General features: G+C 40.4%; 1 protein-coding gene across 2 annotated transcripts in view; it reads left to right on the top strand.

Annotated features, from left to right (window-relative positions):
- The window catches only part of megf10 (multiple EGF-like-domains 10), a 61,873-nt gene extending 41,053 nt beyond the window's left edge, over positions 1-20,820 (top strand). The window contains exons 9-25 of one of the 2 annotated variants that reach the window (XM_023281951.3): positions 4,140-4,352; positions 6,031-6,205; positions 6,642-6,762; positions 7,551-7,714; positions 8,887-8,989; positions 9,528-9,674; positions 10,213-10,347; positions 10,850-10,978; positions 11,167-11,295; positions 12,343-12,471; positions 14,259-14,387; positions 15,716-15,943; positions 17,114-17,229; positions 17,345-17,459; positions 18,093-18,137; positions 18,224-18,433; positions 18,783-20,820. In XM_023281951.3, coding sequence (XP_023137719.2) covers positions 4,140-4,352; positions 6,031-6,205; positions 6,642-6,762; positions 7,551-7,714; positions 8,887-8,989; positions 9,528-9,674; positions 10,213-10,347; positions 10,850-10,978; positions 11,167-11,295; positions 12,343-12,471; positions 14,259-14,387; positions 15,716-15,943; positions 17,114-17,229; positions 17,345-17,459; positions 18,093-18,137; positions 18,224-18,433; positions 18,783-18,949 — 2,455 coding nt within the window. In that variant the 3' untranslated portion in view covers positions 18,950-20,820. The remainder of the gene's footprint in view (positions 1-4,139; positions 4,353-6,030; positions 6,206-6,641; positions 6,763-7,550; positions 7,715-8,886; positions 8,990-9,527; positions 9,675-10,212; positions 10,348-10,849; positions 10,979-11,166; positions 11,296-12,342; positions 12,472-14,258; positions 14,388-15,715; positions 15,944-17,113; positions 17,230-17,344; positions 17,460-18,092; positions 18,138-18,223; positions 18,434-18,782) is intronic. The other variant, XM_035953712.2, reaches the window with a different exon arrangement.
- Positions 20,821-21,638: the final 818 nt, after the last annotated feature.

Raw genomic sequence — 21,638 nt, 5'->3', positions numbered from 1 at the left:
GCACCAAACACCTTCGGGATCTTCTTCATCGTCATTACTGTTTTTTGGTATGTTTGTCTGCATGTCAGCTGGATCATACCAAAACCTGGGCAAAATTTATGAAACATGTGTGAGAGGTGGAACATAGGGAGAACCCCTTAAAGCGGTGCACAGATAGTGGATGGATGTTTAATTGGTCATTTTGTGGCATTTGTTGACAATAGCAATAACATAGAGTTGGCCCAGCCTAGATTTCTGTAAATCTAAAGGAAGATACTGATATTAACAATTGATGTGGTCTGTTACTGAGGGACACTGGAGCTATGAAACATCCCCAAAAAATACAGAGGACATGACCTTGTTGGCTTCACTGAGCCTGATAACGACATGCATACGAAATCAACACATCTGTAACTCTTTCACATCCTCCACAGAGAAGAGAGGACACAACCAGGAGGCCCAGTCTGTGTATTCATAGACTACTCTCAGCAGAATGCCGCGCAGGGCTTTGAGCCCATATAATTACCAATATCAGAGAGCATGCACCATGTACTTAAGCAGACCAGTGACGAGACAAGAATAGACCTTCCAAGTGCACTTTTATGAATAAATAAGGGTTGAGAGAAACCAAACATCACAGTATAGCACTGTTTGGAACTGGGCCGGTCATGCCACACCCTAACCCATGAGACAAAAATTAACAGGACAGTGGGCTCAGAAGTGGGGGCATTATTTGCCCTTTGGGAAGAAAGACCACGAGCAACTGGGGAATCAATTATACAGCTTTCTTGAAATGCATTGCAAAATTTTAGTATATGGAATGGGGATTTACAAAATTTAGTGATGCTGTCAGCTGGAATCTGGTATTAAATGAGATGTTGAGGACCAATACTGTTTGTTTTGCTGAAACTCTGTGTTCCAACAATGACTGTGATACTCTTTGGAGCAGTGTGTTGACTTTTATGCCACACATGTAGTTCAAAGTGCTTTAACATTAAATCAGCTTGAATGTAGCTGGTCCAGGTTTTGACTCCTAATGCTGTACAACCCCACCTTGAAAGATGAGCAAGAGAAATATAACTACCACCATATCGGCTTGGACCTGGTTGCAAATCCTGACCCTACCATCTGAATGTTGCAGCTGAAATGGAGACTCATCAGACCAGGAAACATTTTTCCAATCTTCTGTTGTCCAGTTTTGGTTCAGATATATGGGTTCTGTAAAGAGTCTCAAGACCATTTGAATTGTAATTGGTGCTATATCAATAAAATGGAACTAAATTGAAAATTGAATTGAATCCAATTTTGGTGAGCCTGTGTGAACTGTAGCTTCAGTTTCCTGTTCTTAGCTGACAGGAGTGGCACTGAATGTGATATTCTGCTTCTATAGCCCATCTTCTTCAATAATTGATGTGTTGTGCATTCAGAGGTGGTATTCTGCATTCCTTGGTTGTAACGAGTGGTCATTTAAGTTACTGTTGCCTTTCTATCATCTCCAACCAGTCAGCCCATTCTCCTCTGACCTCTCACATCCACAAGGCGTTTTCATCCACAAAACTGCCGCTCATTGGATATTTTCGCTTTTTGTGACCAATCTCTGCAAACCACAGAGATGGTTGTGCGTGAAAATCTGGTGTGGCCAGTGAGTGTATGTGTTAACTATGAAAGAGCAGTACATAAACCTTGATACTGACCAAGCCACTCTATTAATTAATATTCCTTCTATTAATATAGAAGGAAACTACAATCACAGCTGAAACTGGAGGGGCCACAATAGAACATAGGAACATTACTGAGCAGTAAGGGCATAATATGTTGGCTCCATCACAGGAGAGCTTTGTTAAGGAACTAGATGCCACCCCACCGCCAGTGATAACAACTGCATCCCATGTGCCAAGGAGAAAAATTATGGCCAGACTAAACACTGTCAACCCAGTTGTGACTCCTGTGGCTCACTGACAAAATTAGGGTTAGACAGAGAGGACTATAGCAGTTAATACAGCACTACTCATTATCCCAACTACCACCATAATGGAAACCAGTGAAGTTGAATATGCCACTACAATAGTAGTCCTGGCGAAACACATCCTGATTTGATAAGAAATACAACAAAATGTCCATAAGAGACTAGAGACTGCCTAGTCTTGCTTTGCTGTTGAACCTATCATTCTACTTTAAGGGAAAAAATGCTCTGGCTTTTTTCTATATCTTCAGACCAATCCCAGTCATTGTGGGCAGGGCAAAGTGAAGGATGTGGCGTCGGTGTTCACTTAAAATAGTGACAGCTGGAATTCTTTTGTGGTGGAATATTTGCATGCAGGGAGACAAGCACTGTGAATAGAATCGATAATCCACCTCAAAAAACAAACAGAGCTGCCTGATTGCATGATCTAAATTCTCTGCAAAACTTTCATTTCAGTTTCATTGCAGTAGTTTACTGTCCATAGGTTGCTGTTGTTGTTTCCTGTGGTAAATAAAACAATGACAATCAGCTAATGGAGGTAGAGAAGAACACCAAATGAGATAACTGGCCAATAGGAGACTTATATCTGGAACGTACAACCAGTGAGTCAGACTAGGGACTGCCAAAAAAGATTCATGGGTCTGGCTGCAATTCTGAAGAGCTATACCAGAGAAACAGAGGTCAGAAGAATAAATGATCCATTGAGAGTGTACTACTAGCTGCAAGCATAGATCCATGCAGTGCTGGGACTGAGTAATACTAGAAGAGCATATGGGAGAAGTTTTATGAAGATTCAAAAGTCAAGTGACCACCAGCCACCACCTATACAAGGATGACATCAAGCTATATGCTTGGAGTGAACCTTGACATCCACTCACTGATCCATCTCACTAGGATTTACAGCGAGGACATCGCAATGTAATTTGGACTGAATAGCTGTGGTTGCATGGTGGCAAAGAGGGGGAAGATGATTGTGAGGGGGTGGAGTTCCCAGAAGGCAGGATAGTAGATATACAGAACAGTTACAAGTACCTGGGTATCCTACATTCCAATGGGAGCCATGATAAGGATTTAAAGAGATCAGCAACAGCCCAGTACCTCAAGACTATAAGACGGGTGCTGAAAAAACACAGTTAAAAGGTGGAGATCAGATCCAAACCATGATCATATACGCCCTACCAGTCTTCTGATACTAAGATGGGATAATAAGCTGGCCACAGAAGGAGATGGATGCCACTGATGTAATGACATGAAAACTCCTTGCAATACACAAGCCCAAAGTCCAGCGCCCCAAGGCTCTATGAACACCAAAAAGAGGGTGGACAAGGATTATTGGGTGCCAGAGCCACTCTCCAGGATTAGACAAAAACATCTATGAATACATCAGGAAAGATGGCCTCCTGGAATAAACTGCAGAAGTCAAAGGGTGATGATGAGAAAGGTCAAACATCATTGAAGACTGATGGTACGTGTCCACAGGGTCCGTCAATTTCTCACATCCCTTTCATTGCCAATGTGAAACACACTGCCTTGCATGCTGGTTGTGTTGCAATGCGTTTTGAGCTCCATTGCGGTGTGTCGCTCCGGAGTTGCCTGCAGCTCACTTGCATGAAGTAGACTTGACTTTTACCGTATGCAAATTTGGTACAGGGAGCGGAGGTCCCATGCCTCGTGAAACTTTTGTAAAACGACTAGACTAGTCTTCGTTGAACTAAACAGACAGTACTGACAGTAACATCAGAAAGAAGGAGAGAAGGAGCATGAGAAGATCGAGAAGTATCAACAGCTAGGGAAGAATTGGAACATATGGTGAGTGGAGGATAAAGTCCAGAGTGGTCCCACTGATATTTGGAGCATTAAAGCCTGTGATTCCAAACTGGGAGAGTGTGACTGACAGATCAAAGTACAAAATTTGAGGTTTCTGTCCTTCCCACTCCTCTAATAGATTTCCAATATGGACCTGTGGAGTAAGATAAGATAATAGATGACCATCAGCCACTTGGGGGGGGGAAATAAATAATTTTTTATTTATTTATATATATATATATATATATATATATATATATATGGTTTTGTTGTCCTTTTTTTATTTTTGAACACATTAGGTGACTTTACAGTCACACAGAAAATAATAATTGATCGATTTCACCTCTCCAAATCACTCACCATGGATGACTGTGTCTCTGTCTCTAAACAGGTGTCAGGACGAGTGTCCAGTTGGTACTTATGGTGCCAGCTGTGCAAAGACATGTCGCTGTAAAAACAACAGCAAGTGCGACCACATCTATGGAATTTGTCTATGTGAGCCAGGATACACAGGGAAGACATGTGATGTCCGACTGTGTCATGAAGGACAGTACGGTCTACAATGTGATAGGAAGTGTCCCTGCTACATCCAGAACACCAACAGGTATGTAGTAAATCATTAAATGGCAATGTTATCAGCAACAAACCGTGATCTGCAGTGATTCTTGAATTTGAATGCTCTCTGAGAAGGAAAAATTTTGCCCCTCATTTCCTAAGATTTAAAAATATTACTCTCAGGGCTCAAGTTTAACCATTGACAGTTATGAAAGGGGAAGAAGTGTTCTTATGTTGTCTGTCTGTTTGTCAGTGCAACCGCTGTCCCTGCAGACAGCTGACTGTGGTCAGTTATTTGTTAGACTGTCACAGCTGGTGGAATGCATCTGCTGTTGCGAACAACAGCTGTTCTGCTTCTCCTCAATTGGACTGCTATGTCAGGTGGGCCAGCTGTCAGTCAAATGCAGTTACTAACAAAGACAGGCAGATTCCACCTGTGTTACTGCAGATAATCTCCACCCTGCTGGCATGGCATATAAAACATCGTGGAGACTCTGTCAAGTTCAGCCTCATTCAGTCGGATCCCGTGCCTAGACAAACACAACTCTACTTTTTCTCCATTGTTTTAAGGGATTTTGATTTATAAAGCCATTATTATAATACTGTTACCCAGAACTACCTTTACCTGTATGCAGCCTCACTATTTCCTAATGCGTACAGAGTTTGATAATCTGTCAACAGCCCAAGCTGAAGATGTACTCTTAAAATCACAACATATTTACTATGACTACAGGGATAACGCAAGCAAAGTAACAACTACAGCAGACAGCCTTGCCACACCAAATTCCTCAAATTCAAACCCCCTACACAGGTAATAACTGACCCTCTGCAAATTAATGAGCAATTTAAGAGCTACTGTGCCTTTCTACACTTCAGAACAATAAACAGAACTTTCAGTTTATAACTTTTTTCAACACCCTCACTATCCCTACCATTTACCCCACTACTGAGCTTCAGTTAGAGGAGCCTATAACAGTAGAGGAGATTTCACAGGGTGCGGGTTTGATGCAGTCTTATGAATGTCCTGGCCTAGATGTAGTTCCTATCAAGTTTTATAGAGGGTTCATGAATATGATAGCCTCTCTCCTAAACAATATGTTTACACCCTCCAAGGGCGCTCAGGGGCAGCACTGCAGACCTTACCTAAGGGTCCTCACTAGACTGGACAATGCATCCTGGACGATTTGAACCACCAATCTACCGTGAAAAATTCAGGGGTGTTAATCACTGAGCTATCCAGCTGCAGATGACTTTTCTCTTTTCATAGGCATGAGAAATGGATATTAACTATCCCCCTTGGTTTTTTCCATTGCTGTTGAACCTCTTCCTACTGGGCCCTGATCAAATCCCTACTTCTAGATCAACCTCTTTATATTTCCAGGCCTAATACATTTGGACACACCAGCTGTGCTTTGTATATTTAAGTCATTTAGCACAATCTCTGGTCTTTTTTTTTTACATATCTGGGGGTCCAGGTAACAGATAAATTCAAAAAAGAAACTTTACAGATTTAACTTTAGTCCCCTGCTTGCTATAACACAAGAGGATAGATGGTCACTTCTGTTTTGTGTTTTTTCTTCTGAAGTATTCTAAACCCATTGGGCCCTGGCACTGGCCAATAAACATGTACTCACTAGGAGGAATACTAATATTAGAAGACAATCAACCTGCAGTACATGCCATATCTTGCAATTTGTAACTATGATATGTTTGTCTTATGTCACCAGTTGCCACCCAATGTCAGGAGAATGTACATGTCAGCCAGGTTGGTCAGGTCTCTACTGTAATGAGACGTGCACCCCAGGTTTTTTTGGCGAGTCCTGCCAGCAGGTGTGCCGGTGCCAGAATGGAGCTGACTGCCACAGCGTGACCGGAGAGTGTTTCTGTGCTCCAGGCTTCATGGTAAGTTCGTGTTTGTGTCAATAAAAGCTTGCCGTCATACAGCTATCTTAATGAGGCTTACACAGAATGTGCCATACATTATATATATAATTAGATGTGGACTCATCCCCTAACTTGACTGCCAAAAACGTATGCAGTTTTTTAAGTATTGATGTGCCTGTGTTTTTCACATGAAATCAAATGAGCGTCAATAAATATATACGTAGTGGCAATTGTCTGAAGCTACTGCAAAATGCGGAAAATTATCTTTTACATTCCTCATCTTTTTTGTGGTTTTCTAACATAAATGCATGAATCACTCATTTTATTTAAATGTCATTACCAGACCCTACATACCATTACATACAGTGCCACTGGAAAAAGCCAGTGAACTTAACAAATTAAATTGTGTTGTCCTCACAGCCACCTTTAAATGTTTATCTATTGACCTTCTCAGGGTCCCCACTGTTCAGTCCCCTGCCCAGCTGGAAAACATGGTGTTAACTGCTCATCCAGCTGTAATTGTAAGAACAGGGCTCAGTGTTCACCTGTGGATGGGTCCTGCCTCTGTGAAGCAGGTAAGCTGAGGAGGAGAGGGGGAAGAATGACAGAAGGAGAGGAAGAGAGGGGAAAGGGTGAATTAGGGGACGGAGAAAGGTGGAGATGAATTAATGAATGAGAAGAGAGAGAAGGAGGAGTTCATTTTAGCTATTATTTTATTTTAATTTATTTTCCAGCAAATCTTTTAAAGTAAATTTGACTTGAAAGTTATATGTATATATTTAAGTCTGCTTATTTATTTAGTCACTGCTCTAGACACATTTATACACATTTATATTATTATATTTTTAAACACATTTATACATTGTGTCATTTGGTTGAGGAGAATCAGAAAAATAGGAATTTCATTATCCAGTGTAATTGCTAGTTTCTGTGCACATGACGATAAACCTCTTGAATTGAATTGAATGTTATAAAAAATCTCTAATTTGAGAAAAGGACAAAATACAAGCATGTTTTAGTCTATAAAAATATTATAGCAGTAAATAAAAAGTTTATACTTTCCAAATTATGTAAAATTTATATTATGAAAATATTTTTCTGCTTCTGTTCACGATAACATTTGTTCAATCGATCTTTATATTTCTACATAAAACAGACAAGATACCATGAAGCTCTGAAGCTGATTAAAAACACTGCATTTGAGCACCATTTGATATAACTTGATAATCAAGTTAATTCGTATCTTAACAGAGAGGTAATTCCATAATTGTGTCACAATAAAAATGATGCTAACGATGCTACTGATAATGAAGTAAGGTATGAGTATTGTGAGTTTTCCATCTTATTGTCCTTGTCTGCGTAGGATGGCATGGGGTTGACTGCTCCATCAACTGTGCCAGTGGCACATGGGGTCTGGGCTGTAATCTCACCTGCATGTGTGGGAATGGAGGAGCATGTAGCGCCTTGAACGGTCACTGTACCTGTTCTCCAGGCTGGAGAGGAGAGAGATGTGAACTCCCCTGCCAGGTGAGAGGGTTAAGATGCCCCCAAGTGTGAGTAAATGTGTGTGCTTTTTAAAACATGTCCAGTATTATTTGTGTTAACGGACACAATTGACAAAAATGTTGGGGTTTTTTTTGCTGTTTTTACCACTACATGTCACATATTTTCAACTTTGTCTGCATTTGAGTATGCAGTGTTTTTGATTTAATTTTGCACTGGCAATTATAAGCTAAATATTCTCCTATAACATGGTAACTAAAACAAGTACATAAAATTAAAACAGCTTGGTATATTAGTCTACATCAGTTCTTACTTCATGTATAAATCTGGACTACACTCCCATCAAAGGAGCCAACATTTTTTGCATCATACTTCTTCTGAGACCAAAGGTATTGGTGATGCCAGTATCGGCCGGGTTGAGAGGTACAAAATCAGAAGAGGTAGAAGGGGTGAGGTAGGGGGAGGGAGAGGAGAAGAGGGGGGTGGGGGACAAGGAAGCACATATATATACTGCATGTATAGCTGGTAGTAAGATGCAAACAGTGTGTAGATGAGCATATCATGTATATTAAGGGCGATACAGAGTAGATTGGTGGAAATGGGCAGCTGGAAGCAGTGGACTGGAGGAAAGTGGACATGCACAAAACATCTGCAGCAAGGACTGTCAACTTGGGGTACCTTGGCAAGAGATAATGATAAAAGGTGTCCAAGCACATTGAGGCAAATTTGGCCTTCGAGTGTGAATCACACTGTAAGTCAGTGGACATGATGGAGACTAAGCCAGTTGGTGGGACAGCAACCACAGATCAGAAGCATCCAGCTCTGGGGACCAGGGACACTCAGAGAAAGGACACAGAGGGACACAAAGTGAATGCAGTGCATATTGTTATAGGACCATATATAATATGCTATTATTACTCTTGACTACTTATTTGAATATTCTCCACAAAGTCACTCTCTTAATGTATTTTTGAAGTTGTTTTTGTGTGAACATATCAGATCCAGTGACGGCTTGTTTAAAATTTCATTCAAGTTTTATTTGTGTAGTACTGGCTATAGTATGGAGTTTTTTTGTTTGTTTGTTTGTTTGTTTTTTTTAATAAAAATGTTCAAGATTTAAGACTTTGGCTACATTTTGTGTATTTTGCCACATTTCTGCTGTTCATTCCTTTGTTGATTCTGTTTATTCTCCTCAGGATGGTACATATGGTCTGGATTGTAGAGAACGCTGTGACTGTAGTCATGCTGATGGATGTCACCACTCTTCTGGTCACTGTCGCTGTCTAGCTGGATGGACTGGTAAGACGTAATAACAATGTCCTCATGATTTGTTGTGGCTGATAGGTGTGTGCCGTTGCTTTAGAAAGTATCCAGATTTGTTATATATTCAATTTTAAATGAATGAAACTGACATTTTTCCTCTCATGCTACACTCAGTACCCTATCGTCACAAAATGAAAATATGTTTTGCAGATTTTTTAAAAATTATAAATGTACCTATACAAAAATACAATGAATCCTACTCCAGTACTTTGTAGACACCACCCTGTAGTTAGTTAGTTAGTTTCAGGTAAGTCTGTACAGATTTTGAGATAATGGATTTGGGGAGTAAATCTACAACACAGTCAAAAAAAAAAAAAAAAAAAAACGTGCAAAAAGGGAACTGGTCTGAACACTTTATGAAGCAACTGTATATTATTAGCTGAGGTTCCAGACTTGGTTTAACTTTAGGTCAAGGCAAGCAGAGCATATGGTTAAATTTCGGATAAATCTCCAGAAAATAACTGTAAGCCAATGTCCTCTGAAGTGACGGAAACAACTCTCTGTGTGTGAGCAGGTATTCACTGTGATAGTGTGTGTGCAGAGGGTCGCTGGGGCCCAAACTGCTCCCTCCCCTGTAACTGTAAGAATGGGGCATCCTGCTCTCCGGATGAAGGAACCTGTGAATGTGCTCCAGGATACAGAGGCACCAGCTGTCAGAGGAGTAAGTCCTCTATCAGCACTGCATATTGTTCACTAGATCGTTACACAGCTTGTGCTCAACTTGACTCTGATTTTGATTTCAACATTTTGTCTTACAGTATTCTGATTACTGATGATATGTTAATATCTGAGATCTGGGTGACAGTGAAGATGAACAGTAAAATTCTTAACCAGATTTTTTTCTTTCGTAAATATCTATCACAGTTTGTAAATCCACATTACACATTAGATCAACCTGCAGCTGAGAGTCTTTAAACCAGTGCCTCTCAAATATCTTTAGGCCATGGCACCCCTTCAAAGGAAATGTATTGCTATGGCACTTTGGGCTGCCCTCTATTCAATTCTGTTTTGTCATTCAGTCAGTTTTTACCACTGTTTTACTACGTTATTGCATAGTTACAGTAGTTCATTAAGCTAATGTTAAAGCCTACCCTAAACTTAAGTCCTCTATCACTCTCAGGAAATTAAAATAATTTGCTGTCACTTTAGGATACAGGTTTAATGAATTCATTTTTGTGTTTGCAATGGTTTGTCTGCAGTCTGCTCGCCAGGTTACTTTGGTCACCGCTGCAGTCAGACCTGTCCACAGTGTGTCCACAGCAATGGCCCATGTCACCACGTCACAGGACAGTGTGACTGTCTGCCCGGCTTCAAGGGAACACTGTGTAATGAGGGTGAGCATGCAGTCATGTTGCCCCGCAGCACAGAGTTTCTACTAGGATAGAAAGGTTCCAGGGTTCAACCAGTATGGATAAAGGCTAAGAGTGTTCACAGCTTCCTGTTGGTGTTAGTCCTGGAAGTGATGTTCTGAGAAACTTTTCAGGTTTATGACACTCTGTTAGAATTTCCCTCTTCAAAAGATCAAAGAGTGAAGACAGCTGCTAGCCTTAATATCTCTTTGATGGTAGACTTGTTTATCACAAATTATATTTCACTGCAAATTGTAAAATTATAAATTGTGAAATTTTCGAGAACACTTTGTCATAAGATATACAGCTCAGCTAAGTTCAGTAGCTTAACACATGAAAACACTGTTGATCATTTAGATATGATAAAAACAAAAAAGGAAACGGTGAACCTGTTCAGCATCTACGAAGCATTGACACAACAATCCAAAATACTCTGATCAATAAAATGAGGTTTAGGGTCCTGAATGAAGTGCATATGTCTGTGCAGTGTGTCCTAGTGGTCGTTTTGGGAAGAACTGTGCCTGGAGCTGCAGCTGTACCAACAACGGCACCTGTAACCCCATCGATGGCTCCTGCCAGTGTTATCCAGGATGGATCGGCAGCGACTGCTCTCAGTGTGCGTTCATTTAGTAAAATGGATAAATAAGACACATAACAAGTCGGACGTGCTTCTTATTGCTACTGTCCTGTAAAGTCCTTGTTTTGAAATCATTTTAAACCATAGTGTAAAGAAAAGATCTTTAGAAAGGATATGGAACTATGAACTGGTACTGATGCTAACAGTTTGTTGTTGCTGTCCTGCAGTGTGTCCACCTGGCCAGTGGGGACCCAACTGCATCCACACATGTAACTGTCACAACGGAGCCTACTGCAGTGCTTATGATGGAGAATGCAAGTGCACCCCAGGATGGACGGGCCTCTACTGCACACAACGTCAGTGTCACACACACACACACACACGCACACGCACGCACGCACGCACACACGCACGCACACACGCACGCACGCACGCACGCACACAGTTCAGAGCTTAAGTGTTTTTGGCACAGTTGGACAGTCAGATTGCTTTGTTTCATGTTCATTTTTTCTCCACACTTCCCCTTATCATTTTTCATAGATCAGAGAAATTTGTTTTGTGACCTGCAGTCTGCTCTTTCTGTTCTGGTCATGGGTTTGCATCTTGTGCCAAGTCCCCTAGCTTCTAGTCATGAAGTATTGTCTTGATCATTGACAAGTGAACATGTATATCTTGGAGAGGATTTTGACTTGATGTGTGGTCATAAAGAGGTTTTTCATCATCATTCAGAAGATTTTCTACTCATCCAAAAGACTCAGTGTCCTTGATCTACTACCTCTTCACCATTTTTTTTTTTTAGATTTCCTGTGAGCACCTGCTTTTTAGAAATGAGCTTTTGATTTTGGAACCTTTGATACCTGGAATAAATTGGTGCATTTTTGAGCATCATCTTCTTTACTTGTGGAGTCACTTCTTCGTGCCCTGTTCGAACTGATGGACAACCCTACCTCATTTTAAATGGCAACTTTTAATCAGATCTGAGCCACATGTGGGCTCTTCTGTGAAGGAATTAATGTAGAAGCCATACAGTCCTGCCTAAAAAATATTTAGTTGCCAACTGTTAAGTTGTGTATTACAAGGTCTGCATTTCCCACACAATTGTTTAAATTTTAACGTACATGTACTCAAAATAATGCTGAGACATGTATGTGGTTTACATTTGTTTATTTCAAATTAAATGTGCTAAAGCAAAGATGCTAAGGAACAAAAAGTGTGGCTGACTTACCATGTATCATAAATAAAATACTTCCTACATAAACACTCTTACGACTTAGATACAACTTAGGGACGTTGTAATTTACAAAAAATCTTTAGAATCATACTTGTCACACAGCAATTGTTGTTCATTTTGGAAAAAGAGCATTCTTAAAATATAGCATGTAATGAGGATTACTTGCTTGCAGGCTGCCCATTAGGTTTCTATGGAAAAGATTGTTCTCAGACCTGCCAGTGTAAGAATGGAGCTGACTGTGACCACGTCTCTGGACAGTGTACATGTCGTACTGGCTTCATGGGGCACCACTGTGAACAAAGTATGACACACCATCTTACATCCTGTTTTGTTTCTACAGACATAGCCATTTGTTCTATTTGCACACTTTATTTCCATGCCTGTTTCTGTTCAGATTAATATACACTCACTGGCCACTTTATTAGGTACATCTTGCTAGTTAAAGGTTGGACTGCCTTTTGTCTTCAGAATGGCCTTTATTCTGTTTCCAACACCTTTCAACCAGGTGTTTGAAACATTCTTCAGATATTTTGGTCCATATTGACATGATAGCATCATGCAATTGCTGCAGATTTGTTGGCTGCACATCCATGATGCCAATCTCCCGTTCCACAACACCCCAAAGGTTCAATTCAATTCAATTCACTTTTATTTATATAGTGCCAATTACAGGTCAGATTGTCTCAAGACGCTTTACAGAACCCACATGCCTGACCCCCTAGAGCAAGCCCTAAGGCGACAGTGGCAAGACAAACACCCTTTTAACAGGGAAGAAACCTTGAGCAGAACCCAGCTCTTTATGTGGGGGGACCCATCTACCTGCTGGCCGGTGGGTTGAGAGGGACAGAAGAGGTAGAGCGGTAGCGGTAGAGGGGTTGAGAGGTAAACAGGTGGAGGGGTAGAGAGTTAGAGAGGTGGAGAGGGGGAGGGATGGGAGAAGAGGAGGGTGGGGAACAAAAGGTGCTCTGTTGGATTGAGATCTGGTGACTGGATACCATTGGAGTGCAGTGAACTCATTGTCATGTTCAAGAAACCAGTTTGAGATTATATGAGCTTTGTGACATGGTGCATTATCCTGCTGGAAGTAGCCATCAGAAGATGGTACACTGTGGTTATAAAGGGATGAACATGGTTAGCAACAATATCAAGGTTGGCTGTGGTGTTTAAACGATGCTCAATTGGTACTAAGGGGTGCAAAATGTACCAAGAAAATATCCCCCACACCATTACACCACCACCAGCCTGAACCGTTGACACAAGGCTGGATGGATCCATGTTGTTTATGCCAAATTCTGACCATCTGAATGTTGCAGCTGAAACAGAGACTCATCAGACCAGGCAGTGTTTTTCCAATCTTCTGTTGTCCATTTTGGTGAGCCTGTGTGAACTGTAGCCTCAGTTTCCTGTTCTTAGCTGACAGAAGTGGCACCAGGTGTGGTCATCTGCTCCTGTAGCCCATCTTCTTCAAGGTTCCACGCGTTGTGCATTCAGAGATGGTATTCTACATTCCTTAGATGTAACGAGTGGTTATTGGAGTTACTGTTGCCTTTCTATCATCTCCAACCAGTCTGCACATTCTCCTCTGATCTCTCACATCAACAAGGCATTTTGCGTGAAAATCCCAGTAGATCAGCAGTTTCTGAAATACCCAGATCAGCCCATCTGGCCAACAACCATGCCATGTTCAAAGTCACTTAAATCCCCTTTCTTCCCCATTCTGATGTTTGCTTTGACCTTCAGCAGGTTCTCTTGGCCACATCTACATGCCTAAATGCTTTGAGTTGTGGCCATGTGATTGGCTGATTAGCTATTTGTGTTAAAATGCAATTGAACAGATGTACCTAATAAAGTGGCCAGTGAGTGTATACACTTCCATATTTATCTCTTTTCCCCAACTCTTCTTAAATGTCTGTTTAACTTTTAGCACTGTCTTAAACTTAACTTTTGTGCTTCAATTTAATTTGTCACTCAAGTTACTTTCAGCACTTCGACTTTAGCAGGCACTCTCATACAAATACTTTTGGGTAATGGACATCGGCTCTAGGTGGACCTAAATAATTACCCATTTGCTTTTATTCTTATTTCTAGAGTGTCCTTCTGGTTCTTATGGTTATGGCTGTCGTCAGGTCTGTGACTGTCTAAACAACTCCACCTGTGATCACATGACTGGTACATGTTACTGTACGCCAGGCTGGAAGGGAGCTCGATGTGACCAAGGTGAGGACACAGCTCATGGTAAGGCTAGGCTGGGAACCCAAATATAGTCACTGACTCAAGCCAGACAGTAAGTCAGACCTGTAGTCTTAAGAGTTTACTGGATGAGCCACTGTGAGCTAAGAGAAGCCAAGGCTGGCTGGGAAGCTTAGCTGCACCTTGGATCATAGACCAGTGCTGAGTAGACAGAAGTGGGAGAAGGCAGGTAACTTGGCTAAGTACTGGACTAGGAAGTATAGCAGAGCAAGCTGAAGCAGAAGGCAGAGAAGGTAGAAGCTGGACCCTGAAGCTGGGCTAAAGTCGACTGGGCTTTACAGAGGGAAGATTAGCAGTTAATGTATCCAAGGCAGTCGAAATGAGATGGAGGCAGGGCATTGTTCAGGTACACTACAGGCAGAGCCATAAGAAGTTAGCATGGCAATAACAGAGTGTGTGCTGGCTGGAGTGAGACTGATTGTGTTAGTCTGCAATCTGGTGACAAGTGGAGACCTGAGCTGGCTTTTTATTTCAGAGGAGGGTAACGAGTAACAGTTGAGTAAGCCTCCTCTGCAACTGTTTCCACTCTCTTCAAAAACTGATGCTGTTAATGCAGAATCTGGTTTTGAGAATAGTTACTGTAATCAGATTCCATTGATCCTCTAATTATTTACTAATAATGCATATAAAAAAATAAGTAATATAAGGTTTATTTACACCAAACAGTTTCTCAGCCCTCTAAGGGCAGCAACAAATAAATGACTGAGGAGACTGTTCAAGGAGTTTCTGTCAGCCACATATTTGTAATTCATCATATAAAGAGTTGTAAATGAAGCATTGCTGCCAGCCTTGGGAGGTATTTTGATTTGTAAATGCTTTCCATTGACGATGCCCTAACACAGTGAGAAGCTCTAAATTTCTCAGATATCCTTTTCTTTATGTTCAGCACACCTCCAGAATAATCACACTGACACCATACTACAGACCAATCTGCAAATAGCTGCTATATAAAAGTGCAAAGACACCGCCTTTCAGAAACATTCACTGGAGCCCTGTGTCCACTATGAGGGGCAATAAGACTGTCTATGTTGTAGAGCTTTTCATATGTATACTGCAGTATGAATCAAACTTAGTGCACAATGACTGTCCAGATTACAAGTCTGCTTCAGTTCGCAGATGGGCATTCTAAAACCATGAATCTGACTCTAGAGAACTAGAGACTCTAAGAACAATAGTAGTATGATGGGAAAACTACACTACCATGGTGTCTGTAGCTGTCTATGTGTGCATCTGCAAGGTAGTATAATCAAAACATATAACTCCACTTCTACATTTCCTCATCCTCCTGTCTGCAGCTGGTGTTATGGTGGTGGGCAGCCTCAACAGTTTGACAAGTGCCGTCATGCATGTGGACACCTACCAGATTGGAGCCATCACAGGAATCATCATCCTCGTGCTGCTGGTGCTCTTTCTTTTGCTCATCCTCATTATTTACAGGAAGAAGCAGAAAGGCAAAGAACCCGCCATGCCAGCTGTGACCTACACTCCTGCTCTGAGGGTCACTGCTGATTACACCATGGCAGGTACATTACATTGCAATAGCACAGTGACATACACTGTCCCACACATGTTAGACAGGTCATGTTGTGCCAACAGTTGTTTCTTCTAACATGTTTCTTGTTTCCCTTGAAGGTTGTATTGCTTTTCAACAGTAAAACACTATTTTTTTAAACAGGACTTGTACATGATAAATGCAGTCCATGTCCCTGGTAATAAAGTAGAACATTTTGTTAATGCTACTTTTCCTATTACAACTCTGAAAGTGAATGGAAAGTCTGAATAATTTAATTCACATGTCATATTTGCATGAAGTAGAAGTTACTTTTTCAGCGCACTGTAGTTGTATATCTCACTTTGCTATGAAAACCTCAGTCCTGTAAATGATGCTGTTAGGTCCGAAAGTCTCTCTCACTTCTCCTGAGAGTCCTGATTGTTCCAAACTACTTGTAATTCACATTTGAGGTCACCCTCCTCCTGGGAAACCTTAAAGCTTTAGAATTGGTTTATTACCCTCACCCAGATCTTTGCTTCACCACAGTTTTATCACAGATGTCTCCAGAGAGTTCTTATATTTCATTACAGTGTTTGTTTTGCTGACATACAGTGTGAATTGTGGGACCTTCAATTTACCACGTGGACTCAATTCAAGCTCTACATAGATTTTAGTAGTAACTGAAGCAAACAGGAAAATCATTATAGTACTATAATTCAGAGTGCCACCAAAGAGCGTCTGAGAACTTTTGTGAATGAAACATTTGTTTTTGATTTTTAATACTGTGAAAAGGTCCAAAAACAAGCCTTCAGTTTATCATTATGATTACTGAGTGTAAATCAAAGAGAAGATCCCATTTTTATATATTTAACACAAAGTGTGGAAAAAAAAGGGGGTCTGAATACTTTTTAAGCAATGAATAGCACTTAGCACTGGCATTTGAACATTAAAGACAAAAAAGATCAAATTCTCTGCTGCAGTTCTCACTTTTGGACCAAAGGTGGAGACAAAATACAAAGAAAAAAAAGCCTTTAACATATACCATAGACCAAGTACTAGAGGTTGAATTAGGCGTAAACTATCAATTTTTCCACTTGATTCGTAGTCTGCGTGATATTCTTGCATTTCATTCTGAAAGCACTGATGGAATGACTCATTTCGTGCATTATACTAATAGTGCCTGTTACTTTTGAATTTTCAGACGCTCACCAACCAACATGTGACCCCCAACCTAGCAACTACTTCTCCAACCCCAGCTATCATACTCTAACCCAGTGCCTCAGCCCCCAGCATGTTAACAATGGCCTGTATGGAAAGGTATGGTCAAAAAGATGGCGGAGAAAAGTCCCCCCCCCCCAAAAAAAAATTAGGTATGTTCATTAATAAATATTCACAAATAACCATTCTTTGTTTTTCCCCACATTATCTTTAGGCCAACAACAACCAGCTGTTTGTGAACATTAAGAATGTGGCTCCAAGGAATCGGGATCCTCATACTGGCACACTTCCTGCAGACTGGAAACAAGAGGACTGCTTCAATGAACTGGGTAAGCCCTGTATTCAGAAACCTGCCTTGTATAATCATTGAGTGGTTTTAATCACTGTTTGTAGTAGTTGTTTCTCGATGTGTCTTTGTTGAGCGTCTGTATTGTAATGTTATCTTTAAAAGCCCAACCAAAGACAAGTAAAAGTCCTATGCACATCATATTGGTTGCATTGTATTTAAATGGAACAATACCTCTGCATGTTGTCTCTAAAATAAATGTTGTAAATATAAATTAAACAGGGAATTTGCACTCAATGCCAGGCTGTAATCAACACCCAGTGAAAATTTATGTGAACAAATTAGTTCCCAAGAAGCAGTTGTCTTTCAAAATGTTGTCACCAGTTGACTGTATGGAGGCCCATGCCTCCACAAGACAAGAACAAAAGTATAAAGTGACACATCATCTTAAAGCAAGGTTTGTCTCTTATACCCCAAGATAAGGCCTCTTGTGCACTCCATGGCTTCAGAGTCTAGTTGACCTACAAACAAGAGTGGATGAGATAAATATAACTCTTCACATGGGAGGGGACAATGTTAATGTTGTAGCTTAATCTAGTCTAAATAGTCTCATGTATTATTTTTGCCTCTATTATTCACTGAAACATTTCTTTTTTTCCATTTAACTTTATGTTAGGAGCCTTTGGAGTTGACAGGAGATACATGGGAAGATCTTTGGGTGGTAAGTTCTGGCATAAATACTAAATTACTCTGTTTAATACTGTTATTCATGTCTCACTGGCTCTGCTGTCTGTTACTGTTACCCAGATCTGGTGAAGAGCACACCCCATCATGCCAGCTCCTGTTCCCTCAACAGCTCTGAAAATCCATATGCTACAATAAAGGACCCTCCCCTGCTGACAGCAAAAAACACAGAATGTGGCTATGTGGAAATGAAATCACCCGCCAGACGGGATTCACCATATGCCGAGATTAGCAACAGCAGCCCGACTAATAACCGGAATGTCTATGAAGTTGGTACGGAGCTTAATATATATTTTTATTGTTTTTTCTTCTGTACAGTTTGTGCAGAGATGCACATTGTACAAATGTCTGCAGTAGTACACACTTGCTCATACAGAAAAGGAAAAACAACTAATACAGCATCGTGGAGAATTTGGCACAGTTCTGCAGATTAAGGCTGTCTCTTTATCAGAAGTGGAAAGAGTAATGACAGTAAAATTACTTTTGTAAAATTTACTCCAATAAGCTACAAATTAAAGGGGTCTTTAAAATTTTCCAAACTATTGGACTGTTCCTTTAGGTTTACAGATTTATGCTTTACTATCCTTCCTGCAAATGCCAACTCATTTGTCTTCGATTTCAGAACCAACTGTAAGTACCATCCATCACACTGGAGAAGGCATCAGCGATGCCCAGTTTGGACAGGATCCATATGATCTACCAAAAAACAGCTGCATCCCCTGTCACTACGACCTCCTGCCAGCCCGAGAGAGTCCTTCTTCAGAGCTCAAAGAGCTGGACAGTGAATAATGGGGGGAGAGACTCAAAACCGAGACGAGGTCTTACTTCCAGTCTGTGGCTCCAGCACCGGGTCTTCTACAAACAGGCACACTTTATACCCATGACATACTTGTTTTTTTGTTATCTTTGACGCTATCACTATAATTATGTATCATCATTTAAAGTAAGTATATATGTTTGGAGGTTAGTTTTTAGACTGGTGTATTTTTTTCAACAGTTGCTGTAACTCCAGTGAAGTCTTCGTAGGTCATTCCACATGTCTGACAGTTAAGTTCTCAGTGTGCTTTGAATGAAACAATTCTAATAATGTGTTGTACAACCGCTGCTAAAGGCAGTGTTCCTGCCATTTCCAAATGATCACTCTCAAAAGTGACCTGAAATGCTTGCTGTCACCTTTTGACTGCCTGCCCGATCTCTCCTGAAGTACTCAGTGTGCTTTTGCATCTTTTGATCTCAGCAAGACAAATTGTTCAAATAGCACTAAAACATGTCTTCAAAGGGCGGCTGTACTTATTGTACACATGAAAAGTGACCTAACATTGGTAAAATTGCCATGGATGTTGTCTGATTCAAAAAGTTTTAAAATCTGACGTGCATAGCCAGTTCCACTGTCTGAGAGATGGTTTAAGATTCTGTTAAATGATCTTAGCACTTTACATCTCTATTTTTGTAACAGCAGTTTTAGAAAATGGTTAACAGGATGAGTGGTAGCAATTCTATCAAAAATCTATTTTTTTTTCATGTCAAGCTGCTGACAATCCTTTTGGTGTACACTTAGTAATGATATCAAATGTAGTCAGTCGGTTTTGGATAGTATTTAAGTTAACCAAAGGTACAAGTCCCATTTATTGCTTTTATCAGCATTGTCTGTGAGGTTCCAAGCTGAGCCCTTTCTACTGTTATAATATTTCCATTGATTGTCAGCAATTTCCCACTAAATGTAGAATAAACTTTGTATTTCATAAATATCCATCATACATTCTGTTCGGTGATCACTATCACTTCTCTGTGACACCTTCTGTCCTTCACAGTAGCTCCTCTGAGCAGGATGTTTATCCATACACTGTATTTCACAAAGGGAACTTGATCCCCGTTTGCTGTACAAATGTACTTTGCAATGTGTCTTGATGACTACTTCATCTGTCTTGCTAAGTCATTCCTCTCTATTTTAACTGTTCAGCAAAGGTATCCCTCCTCTTGTCCCTTCAAAGCCTTTAGGAAATATGCAAGAGTTTATCTGGGCCTGTTTTGTATACCAGCTGCTGCCCAACATACTGTATTGTATTCAGCTGTGTGTCTAGTTCTTCATTTTGGCTGTTCAGCTCCATCAGTAGTAAAATGGCAGCAAAGTAGGGCACAGGTGCTTCACCAATCATCTCTTCTTATATATGATATCATGTTGTTTTGTCTGACCAAACAACTGAAAAAAATAACTTTCTCTCTAATGTATTGGGTCCTGTACCATTCAGATAGACAGGGGTAAAATGGTGCTTGCTGATGTGATTTCATTCTGTCATTAGGATTTGTGACCTATGTGGAGAGGTTTTACAAGTGACAGTTTATAGACTGAAGAATCCAACAAAATATGTGTTCTAAGTGTTATAGCAATTCAACATCAACAGGTGGCAGCCATGGTTAAGGTGGGAAATTGGTTTGTCCACTAATCAAAAGGTTGATGGTTTGATCTGGGGCCCCTCCATATGCTAAAGTGTCTTTGGGCAAGACGCTGCTCCCCAGACTGCTTTCAATGGTAAGTGAACACCATGCATGGCAACTGTGCCACCATTAGTGTGTGAGTGTTTGTAGGAATGAGCGAATGAGAAACACATTGTGAAGCCCTTTGTAGAGCCGAGCTGAGATTAAAAATGCCCTATACAATATGGACTGTTTACCGTTTATCATTATATCACTATCTTGTTCCACAGTACCACTTCACTAAATGACTTTAGCATCAATAGTACCTAGTCAATAAGACATTTGTAAGACTCTATTACTGTGCAATTTAAAGGTCTCAACATATCTAATGACATGCAAGCTTAAGCTGGACTCTGGCTTTGGAATGACTAATTCTAACAGGAAAAGTTGGCATAACTAATCTGTAAAAATAAATAAATAAACAAAAATTGTCAGATATTGCTACAAAATCAAATGTTTTTGAAGAATTTTTCCAGTATTCTGAATGGCCTAAAATAGCACAGTCTTAAGCTATTCTGAGCCTGTGTGAACTGTTTGTAACATAGTTGTATCTGTTCTAATTAGTGACAACACCACCTAGCGTCTTATGATCAAAACTTAAAAGAGAGACAAATGTGGCATTTGGTTTAGAATTGAATGATCAAAAAACCTACAACCCTTCTTCTCTGCTACATTTCTTTGTAATTCCTTCCCTAGCTAATCTGCCTGATGACTGGAATTGTGCATTTAAATGATTGCTAAAGATATTTAGTAATCATTCTCTAAAAGTAATGCTTTAGATGTGTTCCTAAGATTAACAAATATACTAATACAGTCTTACACCAAAATGTGTCATGGCTACATTGGTCCACTGTGCAAAAATGTATTAGTTTCACAGTAAAAGGCCGTAAAATTATGAGCTACCTTCTTATTTAGGCCTTTTTTTTCCTCTATCTGCTTGCGTCTACATCTTCCAGCTCACAAGTTTCATGCCATGACTAGTGAGTTCTGTACAGTCTACACA

This window comes from Amphiprion ocellaris, chromosome 17, assembly GCF_022539595.1.
Source record: "Amphiprion ocellaris isolate individual 3 ecotype Okinawa chromosome 17, ASM2253959v1, whole genome shotgun sequence".
Lineage (NCBI taxonomy): Eukaryota > Metazoa > Chordata > Actinopteri > Pomacentridae > Amphiprion > Amphiprion ocellaris.
This window is presented reverse-complemented; position numbering and strand designations above follow the sequence as displayed.